At 47.5% G+C, this 19,261-nt stretch overlaps 1 protein-coding gene across 2 annotated transcripts in view; it reads left to right on the top strand.

Moving 5' to 3' along the window:
- The window catches only part of PAK1 (p21 (RAC1) activated kinase 1), a 109,747-nt gene that overhangs the window by 60,535 nt on the left and 29,951 nt on the right, over nucleotides 1-19,261 (top strand). For both annotated transcript variants that reach the window (XM_081002169.1, XM_081002168.1), the window contains 4 exons: nucleotides 566-776; nucleotides 7,262-7,362; nucleotides 10,732-10,879; nucleotides 12,455-12,492. In XM_081002169.1, coding sequence (XP_080858295.1) covers nucleotides 587-776; nucleotides 7,262-7,362; nucleotides 10,732-10,879; nucleotides 12,455-12,492 — 477 coding nt within the window. In that variant the 5' untranslated portion in view covers nucleotides 566-586. The remainder of the gene's footprint in view (nucleotides 1-565; nucleotides 777-7,261; nucleotides 7,363-10,731; nucleotides 10,880-12,454; nucleotides 12,493-19,261) is intronic.

The following is a 19,261-nucleotide window of genomic DNA, read 5'->3' as shown; positions in this document are numbered from 1 at the left end:
TACTTCTGGGTCGCCGCGGAGCGCAACCCGAAAATATTCATCCCAAAGCATATTTAACCCGAGGTATGACTGTACCTACCTATGTACATATTTAACCCAAGGTATGACTGTACATAGGGGACGCGGGTGGCGCTGTAGGTTAAACCACAGAGCCTAGGACTTGCTGATCAGAAGGTTGGCGGTTCAAATCCCCGCGATGGGGTGAGCTCCCGTTGCTCAGTCCCTGCTCCTGCCAACCTAGCAGTTCGAAAGCACGTCAAAGTGCACGTAGATAAATAGGTACCGCTCCGGTGGGAATGTAAACGGCGTTTCCGTGCACTGCTCTGGTTCGCCAGAAGCGGCTTAGTCATGCTGGCCACATGACCTGGAAGCTGTACGCCGGCTCCCTTGGCCAATAAAGCGAGATGAGTGCCGCAACCCCAGAGTCGGCTATGACTGAACCTAATGGTCCGGGTTCCCTTTACCTTTATGACTGTACATGGAAAAATACAGTATACCCTCCTCTGCTTGATTTCCGTGCGCCTCAATTGACCGTGTCCAAACCCCGTGTTTCTTTTGATCCTAGTTGTAGCTGTTGCCGCTGAAGATGTCCAATAATGGCCTAGAAGCAGAAGACAAGCCCCCAGCTCCTCCAATGAGGAACACCAGCACGATGATAGGCAGCGGGAGCAAAGAGGCGGGACCCTTGAACCACGGCTCCAAACCTTTGCCTCCTAATCCGGAAGAGAAGAAGAAGAGGGACCGCTTTTACCGTTCCATCTTACCGGGAGACAAAAGTACGCTGGCTTCATTTTTGTCTTTTGCTCACTCATTGATTTCATTTGAGAATTGCTCCCCGTGAAACCGCTGCTCTTCCACAAGGATATTTTAAAGCAGAGGTTGGGTGACTGCGATTCCCTGCATTGCCGGGTGTTGGACTAGAGACCTTTGGGTTCCCCTCCAACCCCACCTTTCTAGGATTCTGTGTTTCTAGAGTCTCGGAATCGTGTCACAGAATTGCAGAATTGGAAGGGACTCCAGAGATCATCTAGTCCAGGCATGTCCAACAGGTAGATAGCGATCTACTGGTAGATCGCCGGGTGGTCCTGGTACATCCTGGTTGATCTCTGGCCCTGCAGCGATCGTCTTACAAAAAAGCAACCCCCCCCCCAACTTTGGCTTACTAAAAAAAAGCTCAACATCTTTGGCTTACTAAAAAAAGCTCCACAACTTTGGCTAGATATCTGAAGGAGCGTCTCCACCCCCATCATTCAGCCCAGACACTGAGGTCCAGGGCCGAGGGCCTTCTGGCGGTTCCCTCGCTGTGAGAAGCCAAGTTACAGGGAACCAGGCAGAAGGCCTTCTCAGTGGTGGCACCCGCCCCTGTGGAACGCCCGCCCACCAGATGTCAAAGAGAAAACCAACTACCAGACTTTTAGAAGACATCTGAAGGCAGCCCTGTTTAGGGAAGCTTTTAATGTTTGATGCATTACTGTATTTTAATATTTTGTTGGAAGCCGCCCAGAGTGGCTGGGGAAGCCCAGCCAGATGGGCGGGGTATAAATAATTAAATAATTAATAATAATAATAATGGTTAGATCAATGCCAGTTTTTTTATACTGTGATTAGATCGCAGTCTATTGGGAGTTGGCTGTCCCTGATCTAGTCCAATGTTGGACTAGTCCAAGAAATGCAATTGCTTGGTTTCATTGACACGAGCCCTTCGGATCATTTGACAGAGCCCTGTCTCATGGCACCTCTGTTGCCCCTTGCCATCCTGGTTTCGCACCCTTCTTTTTCTGGCAGGGCTCTTTCTGTGACAGGCCAAAGCTCAACAGGTGAAGCTTCGACACCGCTGCATCTCTATGCTGGGAAATGCCTAACCTGTTGAATGTCTGCCAGCCACGTTGCCGTTTAAAAAGCAAACTCTTCTAACGGCAGGAGATGTGGCTTCGGCAAGCCAGATCAGGAAAACATCTCATTGCTGTTTCTTCAGTCGTGAAGAAATCAAACAAACCCTCTGCATATTTTTAGCAGCAAGTCAAGATTGTTTACTCTTGGGTTTAAGTTGCAATCTTGAGCTAGAATTCTAATTGAGGCTAGAATCCTCAAGACACGTCCTTGGGTGCAATTTTTATTTTAAAGCGAGAGAACTTGCGGCTCAAGTAAATATGTTTGGAGCCGACATATTTACTCAGACATAAGCAGCGACTTTGAGAGAGGCCAGAAAGGGAGATGTGGACATCAATAAAGTCTTTCCGAAGGAATTGCTTCCCGTGAGGCACCCCCAAAGTGATTTTCGATATATGTATAAAACAGTTAAATATATAACATCTTGCTTATTGGAAAACAATTTTAAAAAATAGATATAATTTTTTTAAAAAAAGCAACCGCACGGACACAAAATCAGTATTCAGTCGTACCTTGGAAGTCAAACAGCTTAGTTCCCGAACGTTTTGGCTCCTGAACATTGCAAACCCGGAAGTGACTGTTCCGGTTTGTGAACTATTTTTGGAAGCTGAAGTCTGATGGGGCTTCTGCGGCTTCCGATTGGCTGCAAGAGCTTCCTGCAGCCAATCAGAAGCTGTGCTTTGGTTTCTGAACGTTTTGGAAGGCGAATGGATTCCGTTCAGCTTCCAAGATGCGACTGTAGTTCCAAGTTAGATGCCAACGGGGATAAGGGTTTTAGAAGGCTTGTTGAAAGAGGAATGCCTTTAACAGGGGCTGAAAAGCTGATAGAGAAGGCACCCCCTCTGATACTAATAGGAGAGATATCCTATTGGTAGAGGAACCATCATATTAGAAGGCCTAATTCTGACATCATGAGGATCAGACCTTCCTGATAGAATTGTAGCCGTGGAGTGCACTCCTGCAAAACACAGCAATTGGTTGGATATGTGGGAATATTTTGCCCCTCCCAAGCTATGTAGGGCTTCGTACATTGAAACCATATCTTGTACAGTGGTGCCTCGCAAGACGAAATTAATTCATTCCGCGAATTTTTTCGTCTAGCGAATTTTTCGTCTTGCGAAGCACGGTTTCCCATAGGAATGCATTGAAAATCAATTAATGCGTTCCTATGGTCAAAAAAAGTCCAAACAAAGCCAAATTTGGTACAACAAGAGTTTATTAAGTGCTCTTTAAAGTCACACATGCTGTAAAGAGCATTTCAAAATTCAAACCCAGAATTTTTTTAAAAAAACAGCAGAGTTGCCCAATGGTCACAGAAAATCATAAAAATGCAGGGGAAAAAAACAAGCTTCCAGATTCTTGCAAACCCCTCCCCAACTGTTCCCCCAGCCACCCAGCACACAGAAATTCAAATCCAGAATTTTTTTAAAAAAACAGCAGAGTGGCCCAATGGTCACAGAAAATCATAAAAATGCAGAAAGAAACACACAAGCTTCCAGATTCTTGCAAACCCCTCCCCAACACCAAGTCCTTGAATTCCAAACACCCCAACCCAAAATCCAACCCCCCCCCAAAAAAAGTTTTAAAAGCTTAACTTACCAAATGGCTGCAAAAGAAGTTTTGGAAAAGCTTCAAAAATCACCAAAGTCTTTAAAAACCTCAAAAAAGGCTACTATGTACACTGCGTTCTATGAGTTGCGACTTGACTTCGAGGATTAACGGTGTTAAGAAAAAGGAAACAAACTTGCAAGACGTTTTTGTCTTGCGAAGCAAGCCCATAGGGAAATTCATCTTGCGAAGCACCTCAAAAAACGGAAAACCCTTTCACCTAGCGAGTTTTCCGTCTTGCGAGCCATTCGTCTTGCGGGGCACCACTGTATAGTATTTCCTTACTATTTCTTTATTAAATTAATATGCTGCCCTTTATCCGAGGATCATGATGCAGTTCACAGTATAAAAATGCAGAAATACATAACAATCAAAATGATACTCCTCTCCCCACACATTTAAAAGGCAATAGATTATTTAACTAGCCCAAGCCCCGGAGAAGAGAAATATTTTTGCCCGGCACCCAAAGTTATATAATGATGGCGCCTGTGGTTGCCAACCTCCGGACCTTTCCTGGAGGAGGCACACAAAGAAGGGCCACAGATGATGGTCGCAGGGGCCGGGTCGGTTCATATGGGGAGAGACGGTCCTTGAGGTATTTTGGTCCTGAGCCGTTTAAGGATTTATAGGTCAAAACCAGCACTTTGAATCACGTCCGGAAACCAATTGGCTGCCAGTTTAGTTGAGCCAGGATTGGTGCTCAACCGTCTTGTCCCAGTGAGTGGCCTGGCGGCCGAATTTTGCACCAGACTGTCTTCAGGGGCCGCCCCAAGTATAATGCATTGCAGTAGTCTAACCAAGAGGTTAAGGGACGTGGGTGGCGCTGTGGGTTAAACCACAGAGCCTAGGACTTGCCGACCAGAAGGTCAGTGGTTCAAATCCCTGCGACGGGGTGAGCTCCCGTTGCTTGGTCCCTGCTCCTACCAACCTAGCAGTTCGAAAGCACACCAGGGCAAGTAGATCATTAGGTACCACTCCAGCGGGAAGGTAAACGTCGTTTCCGTGTGCTGCTCCGGTTTGCCAGATGCGGCTTGGTCATGCTGGTCACATGACCCGGAAGCTGTACGCCGGCTCCCTTGGCCAATAAAGCAAGATGAGCACCACAACCCCAGAGTCGGCCACGACTGGATCTAATGGTCAGGGGTTCCTTTACCTTTACTGTAACCAAGAGGTTGCCAGAGCATAGACAGCAGTAGTTAGGCTATCCCTGTCCAAATAGGGGCACAGCTGGGCCCAAGCGGCAGCCGAGGGTCCAGAAGTACCCCTAAACCACGTACCCCCTCCTCCAGAGGGAGTGTAATCTAGCCCAGCTTGGCCCCTGGCCCACAAATATTGAGTGGGCTGAAGGACCTTTTGCCCCCTATATTTGGCGTCCCAGCATGCCATGATCTTCTGCACAACAACTTGGGGGAAGTCACTGGTTTTTGGCTAACCTTCTACCAGTTTGGGGAAAGATTAACCCGTTAGAGAAGGGAGAGGCCCGCTTTTAAGAATCCTGGTTGTAAAAAGTTTTAAAGTTCTGGCCTTGCTTTTAAAGACCCTGTCGAAAAATCCCACAAACGCTATCAAAAGGGATTAGATTGCAAATCCGGGTTCAGCGAGCCTTAAAATTGCTAATCCCCGTAAGCTCCTGCCTCACGCTGTTCTGTACAGTGTTTTAGCATTGCGGGGGGGGGGGGAGAGAAAAAAAAGAAAAAAAAGATTATAGTATTAATATTTTAATGCGTTGAGACTCAGACCGCCAAAGCTCTTTGGATTTTGGACGGCGAAAACCATCTGTTGCTTGTATGCTCTTGTAATCCGCCCCCATCCCATAACAACGTACGGGCCAGTGGTATTTAACAGGGTTTGAAGGTAATTAATGTAGTTCTCCGTAGCTGCAGTCGTGTGTTTTGCTTTTAAACTGCTTATGCAAGGACACAGAAAGAGTTAATGGCATTAGCAGAGGACCTTCCACGCTGGGCTAATTTAGGGGGGCTTTCTAAAGTGGGCAGCCGAGTGCCCCTGGTTAGCGTGGGTTTCTGCATTTTAACGGCTTTAGGATAGCGTTAAAATACCACGTGAAAATTAAGAGCTAACTCCGAAAGGTTCTTTAAAAAATTGTGTTCTAATATTCATGTTTTTTACTGAAAGAATTACCATTTAAAAGAAATAAAGTGGTACGAAGGAAAAAAGGGAGGAAATGGGGGGGGGGGGAGAGAGAACAAAGATGTGTAAAAGAAAGGGGGGGTGGGAATCTTCAAAAATGCAATGTAATATACTCCCTTAATACTTTCTTACATAAATTGATACAGTGTTATTATCTTAATGCATATATAAACGTTAATAGCCTACGACATTCCAAATGTTATCATATTTATCCAAACAAAGTATATCTGTAAGCAGACTGTTCATAAGTTGCAAGTGTTGTCTTGGGAAAACCAGCCAGATTGGGTGGGGTATAAATAAATTATTATTATTATTATTATTATTATTATTATTATTATTATTATCGATTCAAGGCTTTCATATTCTTCCAATTCGTCAATATCACTCTTAATAAAAATTAAAATAAAAATAAATTTTATTTATACCCCGCCCTCCCCAGCCAAGACCTGGCTCAAGGCAGCTAACACCAGGTAAAAACAATTGATTAAAATACAACTTAAAAACAAGATTAAGTACAACATTAAAATGCAGCCTCATTTTAGTAGACACTCAAATCAAAAACTTTTTGGGGATGAAAACGTCAAATCTTCACCAAGGCCAACTATCCAGACTGGTCCTACGTGGGCCAGAAGAAAAACCAGGGAAGTCCACATCACAGAAGGAGAAAGGAAAAGGGTCACCATTAGGGCACGTAGAATTTTTGGTGTCCTCTTGTTAATTTCCATACTGCAGGTATATAGTTCGAAAGAATATTCTCTGCTGAGAGATTTAACTTTTTCTGCACAGTCAGAGTTATACAGTTCAGCACTTCCTCCTAAAACTTGTTAAGTATATAACTCTAAAATGTTATTGTGAGTTTCCTTCCTCTCCCCTAGCTGCCTCCATGCTTAACAGCTGCAAGAGCAACCTTTCCATATACTTGGGTTTCTAGCTGAGGAAGAGCCATATCAGTTGAATTTCTGCCTGCCCACAAAACTTCGGGGATTTTTTAAAAAAACCAGTCTCAGCCCTACCCTCTTGTTTAGGAGACCGTAGTAGCTATTAAGCTCACTAAGGCCCCGTCTGCACTATGCATTCAAAGGACTTCATTAGCACTTTCTACAGTCACGGTTTCCCCCCGAAGCATCCTGGGAACCGTAGTTTGCTAAGTGCAAGGGCTCTTGAGGTTTAGCAGGTCCGTGTGGGTACAGTCAAATAACCTGCTCCCAAACTGCTTAGGGCAGGAATAGGGAACCAGCTGCCCTGAAGATGTTGCAGGACCCAACTTCCATCGTCTCCAGCCAGGCTGGCAAATGTCCAGGGATTATGGGAGTTGTAGTTCAGCAGCCTGCAGGTGATCGTCAACATGAGCTCTCTGGTCTGTGCTGAGAAAGACCTGGGAGTGGGGGCTTATTCCATCTTGTGCGCCAATCCTCTTATCAATATGGCAGCTTCTTTCCCCATGGCTCAGAGCTTTCCAAACCAGGGTGGATTTGATTTAAATCACTAGTCAGTAAGACTTGATTTGAAGCAAGTATAAAGCTGTCTTGTCTGTCTATATAAATCGATAGTAACAGTGCTGGCTAACGTAGTTCCTTCCCTTTTGGGGATGGTTTTTTTCTTCCCCTTCAAACAGCCAACAAGAAGAAGGAGAAAGAACGCCCTGAGATCTCCCTGCCTTCCGACTTTGAGCACACGATTCACGTTGGGTTTGATGCTGTCACAGGCGAATTCACAGTAAGGAGAATGGGGGACAGCCGGGGTGAGGGGTGGCAGCGAGAGATATGAATGGAAATGGTGGATGGTTCTTACCTGTTGTGCTGATGGATATAAATTGCAGGCCATCGTTGATCTATTTAGTAACTGATGGTTGGGGTATTTATTTTCTCTCTACCCAGCGATTCATTCATGGGCCTCACCGTGGTGTCTTGCCCTCGCTCTTTTATCCCCACAACAACCCTGCGTTTTAGGGCTGGGCGATACCTGGTTTTCAGCACTGCAATATTATCATCGGCAATATACTGATAACATCACGATGTCCTAAATAAGAATGGAGCTTTGTAGAGGCATTGGCTGATTTTTGCATAGCATGCACACTGAGCGTGATTCGCGATACAGTGGTACCTTGGGTTAAGTACTTAATTCGTACTTAACCTGAAACTGTTCTTAACCTGAAGCACCACTTTAGCTAATGGGGCCTCCTGCTGTGCCGCCGAAGCACGATTTCTGTTCTCATCCTGAAGCAAAGTTCTTAACGTGAAGCACTATTTCTGGGTTAGCGGAGTCTGTAACCTGAAGCGTATGTAACCCGAGGTATCACTGTATATTGCCAGGTCAAAAATTGCATGTTCAGACCCAGAAACCTCCCCCCTAAATAATTTCACATTTGACTCTCTTGGTTTTTGGCAGAATTTAGGCCACAACTTTATTGATTACAGAAAATGACTGGTTGCATAGGCTCCGGTTCGACTAGCTCCCTGCCATGCAGGTAGCACTGACCCAGGGTTCCGGCATAGGTCAGCCCAGGGTAAACACCTGGATAAGCGGAAAGCCGGGAACAGGCTATCTCTGCCACCCAAATGCCCCCCTGGACTCAGGCACGGGCACAACCCCCTCTCAGGGGTTGACCAAACCATCGAGCCCCTGGATTCCTTTAACGGTATACCCTTCACATAGGGATGGGAGAGCGTTCTCCCATCCCTATCACCTGAACCAGAGCCTATCCGCAACCTTACAAGTTGTGACGATTTGCTATGCGGCAGGTGAAACCCAAATGGCAACACCCAATCAGCCAAGTGGGGGAAATTCCTGCTGTGCCACTGTCCCAACGATACACGACGGCATAGCAAGGTCAAGAGCAAAGCCCTAAAAGTAGGGAGAGGTGGCGGGTGTTCCAAATGCATGCGCTGAAAGAGGCAGATCTGGGTCACGTGCATGAGCATAAATAGGTCCCTTGAACCGTTTGGACTGCGTCCCATTGGCCAGATTGCACCCAGCTGCGAGGGACCTGGGACGCAGGTGGCGCTGTGGGTTAAACCACAGAGCCTAGGACTTGCCAATCAGAAGGTTGGCGGTTCGAATCCCTGCAACGGGGTGAGCTCCCATTGCTCGGTCCCTGCTCCTGCCAACCTAGCAGTTCGAAAGTGCAAGTAGATCAATAGGTACCACTCCAGTGGGAAGGTAAACGGCGTTTCCGTGCGCTGCTCTGGTTAGCCAGAAGCGGCTTAATCATGCTGGCCACATGACCCGGAAGCTGTACGCCGGCTCCCTCTGCCAATAAAGCGAGATGAGCGCCACAACCCCAGAGTCGGCCATGACTGGACCTAATGGTCAGGGGTCCCATTACCTTTACCTTTTATGAGGTACCTACCAGTCGGTGTTGTGGCTGATAAATCGTACCCACCCACAACACAGGGTGTCGGTTATCCAGGTCTCACCGCAACACGTGCCCTCTTTAAGGGAGGACCCAATTTATGGAACCAACATCACGATATGGACTTCCAAAGTGGTTTTGGATGATCTATTGATATACCGTATTTTTTGCTCCTAAAAAGTAAGGGGAAATGTGTGTGCGTCGTATGGAGTGAATGCAGGCTGCGCAGCTATCCCAGAAGCCAGAATAGCAAGAGGTATCGCTGCTTTCGCTGCGCAGTGATCCCTCTTGCTGTTCTGGGTTCTGGGATTCAGAATATTTTTTTTCTTGTTTTCCTCCTCCAAAAACTAGGCGCGTCTTATGGTCTGGTGCATCTTATAGAGCGAAAAACTTGGTATCTCCCAGCCCTACTGTGGTAGGATGGGCTGTGAGAGAAGGTAGCTGAGCTACGCTCACCCACGGCTGATCGGGGAGCACCCTAACTGTTGAAATATGACGGCTCTCTTAACAATGCATGCTGAACTGAGTGGCACCTTGATTTTGATCCCCACCCCCTCCATAAAAAAACACACCTTGTGCTCTTTTAAGCAGCCTTGGCCAGCTGTGCTGGCGGAAGCTGTAGTTCACAATATCCAGAGGGCACCAGCTAGGCACCAGCATAAAGGCTTCTCTTTATGCGTGAGTTGCCCGGGTGGGAATGCTTAAGGTAATAAAACTGCAGCCATTGCTGTGGTCCTGAATGGGGTAACTGTGCCCTTGAAGGACCAGGTGTGCAGCCTGGGAGTCATTTTGGACTCACAACTGTCCATGGAGGAACAGGTTAATTCTGTGTCCAGGGCAGTTGTTTACCAGCTCCATCTGGTACACAGGGTGAGACCCTACCTGCCCATGGACTGCCCCGCCAGAGTGGTACATGCTCTGGTTATCTCTCGCTTGGACTACTGCAATGCGCTCTACGTGGGGCTACCTTTGAAGGTGACCCGGAAACTGCAGTTAATCCAGAATGCGGCAGCTAGACTGGTGACTGGGAGTGGCCGCCGGGACCACATAACACCGGTTCTGAGAGATCTGCATTAGCTCCCAGTACGTTTCCGAGCACAATTCAAAGTGTTGGTGCTAACCTTTAAAGCCCTAAACGGCCTCGGTCCTGTATACCCGAAGGAGCGTCTCCACCCCCATCGTTCAGCCCGGACACTGAGGTGAAGGTCTGAGGGCCTTCTGGCGGTTACCTCGCTGCGAAAAGCCAAGTTATAGGGAACCAGGCAGAGGGCCTTCTCAGTAGTGGCGCCCACCCTGTGGAAAACCCTCCCTTCAGATGTGAAGGAAATAAGCAGCTATCTTCTCTTTAAAAGACATCTGAAGGCAGCCCTGTTCAGGGAAGTTTTTAATATTTAACACTGTATTGTTTTTAACACTTGATTGGGAACCGCCCAGAATGGCTGGGGAAACTCAGCCAGATGGGCGGGGTATTAATAATAATAATAATAATAATAATAATAATAATAATAATAAATATTATTATTATTTATAACATTCTGCTTTGCGTGCAGAAGGTCCCAGGCTCAATTCTTGGCATTCTTAGCCAGGGCCGGGCCAGGGCCTGTGCGAAATCCTGGAGAGCTGCTGCCGTTCAGTGCAGACAGTCCTGAGCTATATGGTCTGACTCTGTGCAAGGCATCTTCCCGTGTTCCTACAAACCGTCCTCATGGCTGCGCTGCTTGCCTTCTTCCCAGGGGATGCCTGAGCAATGGGCCCGCTTGCTGCAAACCTCCAACATCACCAAATCGGAGCAGAAGAAGAACCCTCAGGCCGTGCTCGACGTCCTAGAGTTCTACAATTCCAAAAAGACCTCCAATAGCCAGAAGTATATGAGCTTCACAGGTAGGTCATGATGAGTGGGTGGATGAGAAACCCTTCTGTTATGTACTGAGTTGAATAGGATCCAAAATGCAGCAGTCTGATTGGTCCTAGAACAATAGGTTTCAGAATGCAGCAGTCTGATTGGTCCTAGAACAATGCAGTAGTCTGATTGGTCTGCAGGAGCCACCCAATCCATCTCCAGGTGGAAGTGAATCCGCAACCTGATTGGCCTACAGGCGAATCCCGGAATTAGCCAATCACGTGCAGCCCATTGTGTAAATAATGTATATAAAGCAGATATTGTGGGGAAACCTCCATTCCTCCTCACCACTATGAGCTGAATAAAGAGCATGAAATCCACTCTCAACTCCGAGTATATTTCACCTTCCTTGCACAGGTAGTCAGATGCGCTTGGTCAGCTTTTACTTGGCTTGCCTGTGAGGTATTTGTTGTTGTTTTTTGAGACGCCAAGAGAATTTGCACATATCCTGCCTACAAACCGACCTGGGGGATGTTCTGGTGGTGTTATTTATATTTATATGTGTGTGTTAGGAGGATTAAGGTAAATTCAACAGTACAGTCATACCTTGGTTTTCAAACAGCCCAGTTCTCGGACATTTCGGCTTCCGAAAGAACACAACATGGAAGTGAGTGTTCCGGTTTTCGAACATTCTTTTGCAAGCTGAACGTCCAATGGGGCTTCCTGCAGCCAATCAGAAGCCACGCTTTGGTTTCTGAACATTTTAAGTGATTAAAAATGAGATGGTAGGTGCTCTCTTCTTGGTGGTTGAAGCAGGTCTGTTTTAGCCCTTCCTCAGTGTGACGTTTAGGGACACCGGTGGCGCTGTGGGTTAAACCACAGAGCCTAGGACTTGCTGATCAGAAGGTCGGCGGTTCGAATCCCCGCGACGGGATGAGCTCCTGTTGCTCGGTCCCTGCTCCTGCCAACCTAGCAGTTTGAAAGCACGTCAAAGTGCAAGTAGATAAATAGGTACCGCTCCAGTGGGAAGGTAAACGGCGTTTCTGTGTGCTGCTCTGGTTCGCCAGAAGCGGCTTAGTCATGCTGGCCACACGACCCGGAAGCTGTACGCCGGCTCCCTCGGCCAATAAAGCGAGATGAGTGCCGCAACCCCAGAGTCGGCCACAACTGGACCTAATGGTCAGGGGTCCCTTTACCTTTTCCTTTAATGTGACGTTTAAGCCTCTCATCCTGAGAAGTCTTGGACGGGGGACTAAAAGTGTGTAACCCTTATTAATTTAAAGTATTTTTACCCCACTCTTCAGCCAGATCAGTTTGCAGTGGTCAATTCTAAGATGCCTTCGGCTTTAAATTGGAAAAGAAACAGCACAAAAGGAAAAGGGATTGGGAGGGAGGAGGAAGAAAGCAAACTCCAGCACTAGCTCTTGGTTACAAAGTTCTTATGGAGGAAAGGTTGTTCTGAAACGAATGGCTCTGCAAATTTCGTCTCTTTGCCTTTTCTGTTGGTGATTTTAGAGAATTGGTCTTCAGTGGTTTGTTCTGGATTGCCTTTGGTTTTAATTTGATTTCATGTGTAGGGAATCTGAAAGATGTTCTGTTTTTCTGTCCCCTTCCAGATAAATCTGCAGAAGACTATAACTCCTCCAACACGCTGGTAAGTCTAATTTCAGTCTTGTAGCTATATTGAAGGCTGCAATCGCAGGCAGAGTCAGCGCTAAAACCAGGAGGCTGATATGTCCCTAACTCAGGGGTGGGGAATCTGGGGTCTGCAAAACCACCTTGCTCAGCGGTTCCTAAGCACCTGATAATCTGTTGGTTGTTGGGCGCTGCCAAGCCCTATCGTCATCACTTGGAATGCAGAACCCGTGTGACGCTTTCAATATTGAGGGACTCCAGTTTGCATGTGCCTCAGATAGCATGGCAACATCTGGGGAGTCACAGGTTCCCCATTACCCCCATCACTACACCAAATTTTCTTCTTCTTTGGCGATTTCTCGTAGCCGAGTAAGATTGTCTTCCATGAACACGGTCTTAACAGTGAGTCCATGAGTGACTGTGGAGGCCAATTCTGGATCCACACATCCTTCCACAGTGGGGACACAGGTTTCTGGGCAGGAGTTGAGAACGGTGTGGATTTGCCAAGCGTGCCTTCCTGTTAGCTTGTTTCTCCCTTTCATCCTGAGTCTGAATGTCTTCAAAGTCCATGACACCTTTGGTAAAGGCTGCTCTCCAACTGGAGCGCTCACAGGCCAGTGTTTCCCAGTTATCGGTGTTTATACTTCATTTTTTTATAGATTTGCCTTGAGACAGCCTTTAAACCTCTTTTGTTGACCACCAGCATCACACTTTCCATTTTTAAGTTTGGAATAGAGCAGTTGCTTAGGAAGATGAAAATCAGGCATCTGAACAACATGACCAGTCCAACGAAGTCGATGTTGAAGAATCATTGCTTCAACACGGGTGATCTTTGCTTCTTCTAGTACACTGGCATTGGTTTGCCTGTCTTCCCAAGTGATATGTAGAATTTTTTGCAGACACCATTGATGGAATCTTTCAATTTTCTCCTGTTGAAGTGCAGAGTGTTTGATTACCGCGACATTCGCAGGGAAAGCAAAATGCTTGTTTACAAAGCTATTGTACTACCAATCTTACTGTATGCTTGTGAAACATGGACCACTTATAAACGCCATCTCCAAATACTTGATGGCTTTCAGCGGAATGTGTGAGAAGACTTTATGTCCTGTTCTGAAGGGAAGGGAAGGGGGTGATAGGTACCGTATTTTTCGCTCTATAAGACACACTTTCCCCTTCCTAAAAAGTAAGGGGAAATGTGTGTGCGTCTTATGGAGTGAATGCAGGCTTCGTGGGCTAGCCCAGAAGCCAGAACAGCGAGAGGGAGCGCTGCACAACGCTCCCTCTCGCTGTTATAGCTTCTGGCTTAGTTGCGCGGAGCCTCCGCAGGGCAGTGGGGAGCCTTCATCCCGCTGCCCTGCGGAGGCTTTGCACAGCTATCCCTGGCTTTTGCGGGAGGTGGGGGAAGGGACAGAGCACGTGGCTCTGTCCCTTCCCCCACCTCCCAGAAAAGCCCCCAACAGCCGCACTCCCTTTAAAGGAGCAGAGCGTTGCAAGGGGGCTTGCTTTTGCTTGTGGGGGATAGCCCCAAAAAGCCTCCTGAGCGAAGAGGGAGGAGCGCTCCCTCTTTGCTCAGGAGGCTTCTTATTTCTTGTTTTCCTTCCCTGAAAACTAGGTGTGTGTTATAGAGCGAAAAATACGGTGTTTGGGGTTTTCTATTATCTGTTGCCCTGCTTCCCAGTTTGTGTGTGGTTAGGCCCCTCCGATGTCACTGGCATAAAGAGAGCATTGTGATAGGTGGTGTTGCATCAGGGATGGGGGCCTGTGGCACTCGGGTTGTGGCTCCCATCATGTCTGGGGCTGGTGGGCTTTGGGGCCTGAGAGGAGCTGGAGAGAAATAGGCTCCCCATCCCTGCATCACATCTTCGTTTCCCAGCCTCCACCTCTCCCATCCCACCGTGGCAGATGTGCAAGTAAATGGGTAATCTCCTTTAAGATACCTTTTCTGTGCTACCCCAATGGTGGCCATAGTATACCCACCTTCGATTTCGGCCAGTTTGCTCACTTATGCTCACTGGAGGCAGTTGGAGGATGGATGGCGGCTAACAGATTGAGGTTGAATCCTGACAAGACAGAAGTGCTGTTTTGGGGGGACAGGGGGCGGGCAGGTGTGGAGGATTCCCTGGTCCTGAATGGGGTGACTGTGCCTCTGAAGGACCAGGTGCGCAGCCTGGGAGTCATTTTGGACTCACAGCTGTCCATGGAGGCATGGGTTAATTCTGTGTCCAGGGCGGCTGTCTACCAGCTCCACCTGGTACGCAGGCTAAGACCCGACCTGCCCGCAGAGTGTCTTGCCAGAGTGGTGCATGCTCTAGTTATCTGCTGCTTGGACTACTGCAATGCACTCTACGTGGGGCTACCTTTGAAGGTGACCCGGAAACTGCAGTTAATCCAGAATGCGGCAGCTAGACTGGTGACTGGGAGCGGCCGCCGGGACCACATAACACCGGTCCTGAGAGATCTGCATTGGCTCCCAGTACGTTTCCGGGCACAGTTCAAGGTGTTGGTGTTGACCTTTAAAGCCCTAAACGGCCTCGGTCCTGTATACCTGAAGGAGCGTCTCCACCCCCATCGTTCAGCCCGGACACTGAGATCCAGCACCGAGGGCCTTTTGGCGGTTCCCTCATTGCGAGAAGTGAGGTTACAGGGAACCAGACAGAGGGCCTTCTCGGTGATGGCACCCGCCCTGTGGAACACCCTCCCATCAGATGTGAAGGAAATAAGCAGCTATCCTATCTTTAAAAGACATCTGAAGGCAGCCCTGTTTAGGGAAGTTTTTAATATTTAATGCTGTATTGTTTTTAACATTTGATTGGGAGCAGCCCAGAGTGGCTGGGGAAACTCAGCCAGATGGGTGGGGTATAAATAATAAATTATTATTATTATTATTATTATTATTATTATTATTATTGGCTAAGAGACAGGCTAAGGGGCTCAGGCGAACGAGACAGGCTTAAGCAGGAACAGGCGTTCTGAATGCAGAAGGCCTGAAGTTGAATCTCTGTCATTTCCACACACAGCAGTTCCTGGGAAAGGTGTCTGCTTAGAACTTGGAAAACTGGAGTAGATGATTGCCACTGTCTGCTCTGCACATTTAAAGCAGTCTCATACCAGTCGTGGCACCCCCCAAAAGAATCCTGGGAACTGTAGTTTGTTATGGGTGCAGAGTGTTGCAAGGACGTCCTCTTTCCCCCACGCATAGCTACAATTCCCAGAGTTCCTGGGGAGGAAGGATTTGATAGTTAAACTCAGGTTACTGGACGTCCCCGTTTCCCGGATTTACAAATCAGTCCCCTGACAAAATCCATCTATTTACTAGGAAGTTGAAAAGTGTCCCCGGATTCATTGGAAAAAAATCTGGTAACCTTAGGTTAAACCACTCTGTGGAACTCCCTTCCATCCGATGTCAAGGAAATAAACAACCACCTGGCTTTTAGAAGAAATCTGAAGTCAGCCCTATATCGGATTTTTTAAAAAAATATCTGATGTTTTACAATTTTTAATGTGTTGTAAGCCGCCCCAGAATGGCTGGGGAAACCAAGCTGGATGGGTGGGGTATTATTATTATTATTATTATTATTATTAATAATAATAATAATAATAATAAATAATTTTATTTATACCCCGCCCTCCCCAGCCAAGACCAGGCTCAGGGCGGCTAACAACCAATAATAAAAACAAGTTAATTGAAATACAACTTAAAAAACAAGATTAAATACAACATTAAAATTCAGCCTCATCACAGGAGGAGAAAGGAAAAAGGAAAGAGGGGGAGGGAATCAAACTGATTCTAAGCCAAAGGCCAAGTGGAACAACTCTGTCTCACAGGCCCTGCGGAAAGAAATCAGATCCCGCAGGGCCCTGGTCTCATGAGACAGAGCGTTCCACCAGATCGGAGCCAGTGTTGAAAAGGCCCTGGCTCTGGTTGAGGCTAATCTGGCTTCCTTAGGGTCCGGGACCCCTAGGGTGTTGCTATTTATGGACCTTAAGGTCCTCCGTAGGGCATACCGGGAGAGGCGGTCCCGTAGGTACGAGGGTCCTAGTATATCATCATCATAGAGTCATAGAGTTGGAAGAGACCACAAGGGCCATCGAGTCCAACCCCCTGCCAAGCAGGAAACACCATCAGAGCACTCCTGACATATGGTTGTCAAGCCTCTGCTTAAAGACCTCCAAAGAAGGAGACTCCACCACACTCCTTGGCAGCAAATTCCACAGTCGAACAGCTCTTACTGTCAGGAAGTTCTTCCTAATGTTTAGGTGGAATCTTCTTTCTTGTAGTTTGGATCCACTGCTCCGTGTCCGCTTCTCTGGAGCAGCAGAAAACAACCTTTCTCCCTCCTCTATGTGACATCCTTTTATATCTTTGAACATGGCTACCATATCACCCCTTAACCTCCTCTTCTCCAGGCTAAACATGCCCAGCTCCCTTAATTAATTAAATTATTAATTTAATTGAGAATCATAGACTTGTAGAGTGGGAAGGGATCTTCAGGCTCATCTAGCCCAACCCCAAGCAATGCAGGAATATGCAGCTGAATTGTAGCGCTGCGAGAGGAGTAGGGGGTCCGCGAAGGACTTTCAGCACCCTTAACAAACTTCGGTTCCCAGGATGCTTTTGGAAGGGGGCAAGCCATGAATGTTTACAGCGCTGAGATACTGCTTTAAACATTTCGCGCTGGTGAATCCTTAGACCGAGCTGCTATAAGGACCGCTTCTTTTATTCATTGCTCAGTGGGGACTTGAAACCTGAATCTCACCTGTACAACAAATGGGGGAGAGTGTTGTTGTGTCCAGGTCCTACTTGTGGCCATCGTGAGAGAAGGATGCTGGTCTAACTGGGCCTTTGGACTGATCCAACAAGGCCTTCCTTATTTCTTAATAAGTGTTAGTGCCTCCAGTAGCTGGACGGCAGCCTGAAACTCCACAGGTATATAAATATTCGCTGGCACTGTGCTTCCAGGCAGGGGCACGCTTCACCTGTGGAATTTTGGCCTGTTTTCAGCCTCTGTGAATGACAGCAGCTCAAGAGGTTTGCTTTCCCTTTTAAAAAGTTCAGGTGAGGCCTAAGGACAGAAGGGAAGTGAAATGAATCTGAAGTCAGGGAGAACTGGCAGGACTGGAAAAACTGTTTTGCAAATTGGGAAGGTGATCTAGTTTTGCTACTGTGGTGGTTGTTCTGTTCTTGCCGGAAGAAAGGAAAAAAACCACACACACACACACACACACACACACACACACACTCGAGTTGAAATCGAAAATAAGCACAGGAAAAATAGTAGGCATGATGTAATTGCATTAAAACCATCTCTTCCAAAGAACGAATAAAACTAGACATCTGTATTTAACACCTACACATTCATGTGGCTTTCTCACTTTGGAGAGATCGTGCTCATTTTTCTTCTGCCAAAGATATTGTTGTGGACTCTCCTTCCGCGGAGCTTTTTAAGCAGAGGTTGGCTGGCCATCTGTCACGAGTGATTTAGTTGCGATTCCCGCACTGCAGGAGGTTGGTCTAGATCATGGGTAGGCAAACTAAGGCCCGGGGGCTGGATCTGGCCCAATCCGGCCCAATCGCCCAATCTCAATCCATCCCACGGACGGGCCAGGAATCAGCGTGTTTTTACATGACTAGAATGTGTCCCTTTATTTAAAATGCATCTCTGAGTTATTTGTGGGGCATAGGAATTCATTCATTTCCCCCCCCCCCAAAAAAATATAGTCCGGCCCCCCACAAGGTCTGAGGGACGGTGGACTGGCCCCCTGCTGAAAATGTTTGCTGACCCCTGGACTAGATGAACCTCAGGGTCCCTTCCGACTCTACAATTCCACGATTCTACAATATCCTGCAAGGCAGCAGAGATATAGGATCAAAGCCCTCCTTAAAAATGTGGGTTTATCAGGGACTGAGGGAAGTTTTAACTTCTCCCTGTCTTCCCCAAGTGTTCCAGAAATGAGTGATTGCCCACCAGTTTTCTCCAGAAGCAGGCGGGAGCGAGAATTTGCCCAGGCACTTTCTGCCACCTTCCAAACTCTTTTCAAGACTTCAGTGGAGGTGCCCTCTTTCCACCTGGCCCATCTAAAAGAATAAGTGTTTTATTATTGTTTAGTCGTTTAGTCGTGTCCGACTCTTCGTGACCCCCTGGACCAGAGCACGCCAGGCACTCCTGTCTTCCACTGCCTCCCGCAGTTTGGTCAAACTCATGCTGGTAGCTTCGAGAACACTGTCCAACCATCTCGTCCTCTGTCGCCCCCTTCTCCTTGTGCCCTCCATCTTTCCCAACATCAGGGTCTTTTCCAGGGAGTCTTCTCTTCTCCTGAGGTGGCCAAAGTATTGGAGCCTCAGCTTCAGGATCTGTCCTTCCAGTGAGCACTCAGGGCTGATTTCCTTCAGAATGGATCGGTTGGATCTTCTTGCAGTCCATGGGACTCTCAAGAGTCTCCTTCAGCACCATAATACAAAAGCATTAATTCTTCGGTGATCAGCCTTCTTTATGGCCCAGCTCTCACTTCCATACATCACTACTGGGATGTGTTTTATTTGTCAGGTACAAAAGGCATGTGGCGTTCTTATTACCCAGCAGGTGAGACAGCAGCGCTTCCCGAACAAAAGAAGTCCGGGGAGAGCGAGCGAGAAAGTGCCCAGCGAGCATTTTGATAACCAGAGCAATCAAAGCAGTTGGCGTGGGCCGTCGGCCAAAGTGTCCTTCGTTAGCATGGCAAGAGCACGTTGCTGTGCCAATGAACTGCCTTTGATGTCGTCTGGTGGTTTTTCTAAAGAGCGAGTCTGG

The sequence above is a fragment of the Podarcis pityusensis genome (genome assembly GCF_964106645.2).
Source record: "Podarcis pityusensis genome assembly, chromosome: 4".
Lineage (NCBI taxonomy): Eukaryota > Metazoa > Chordata > Lepidosauria > Squamata > Lacertidae > Podarcis > Podarcis pityusensis.
Note: the sequence above shows the minus strand (reverse complement) of the source record. Positions and strands in the feature narration are given on the sequence as shown.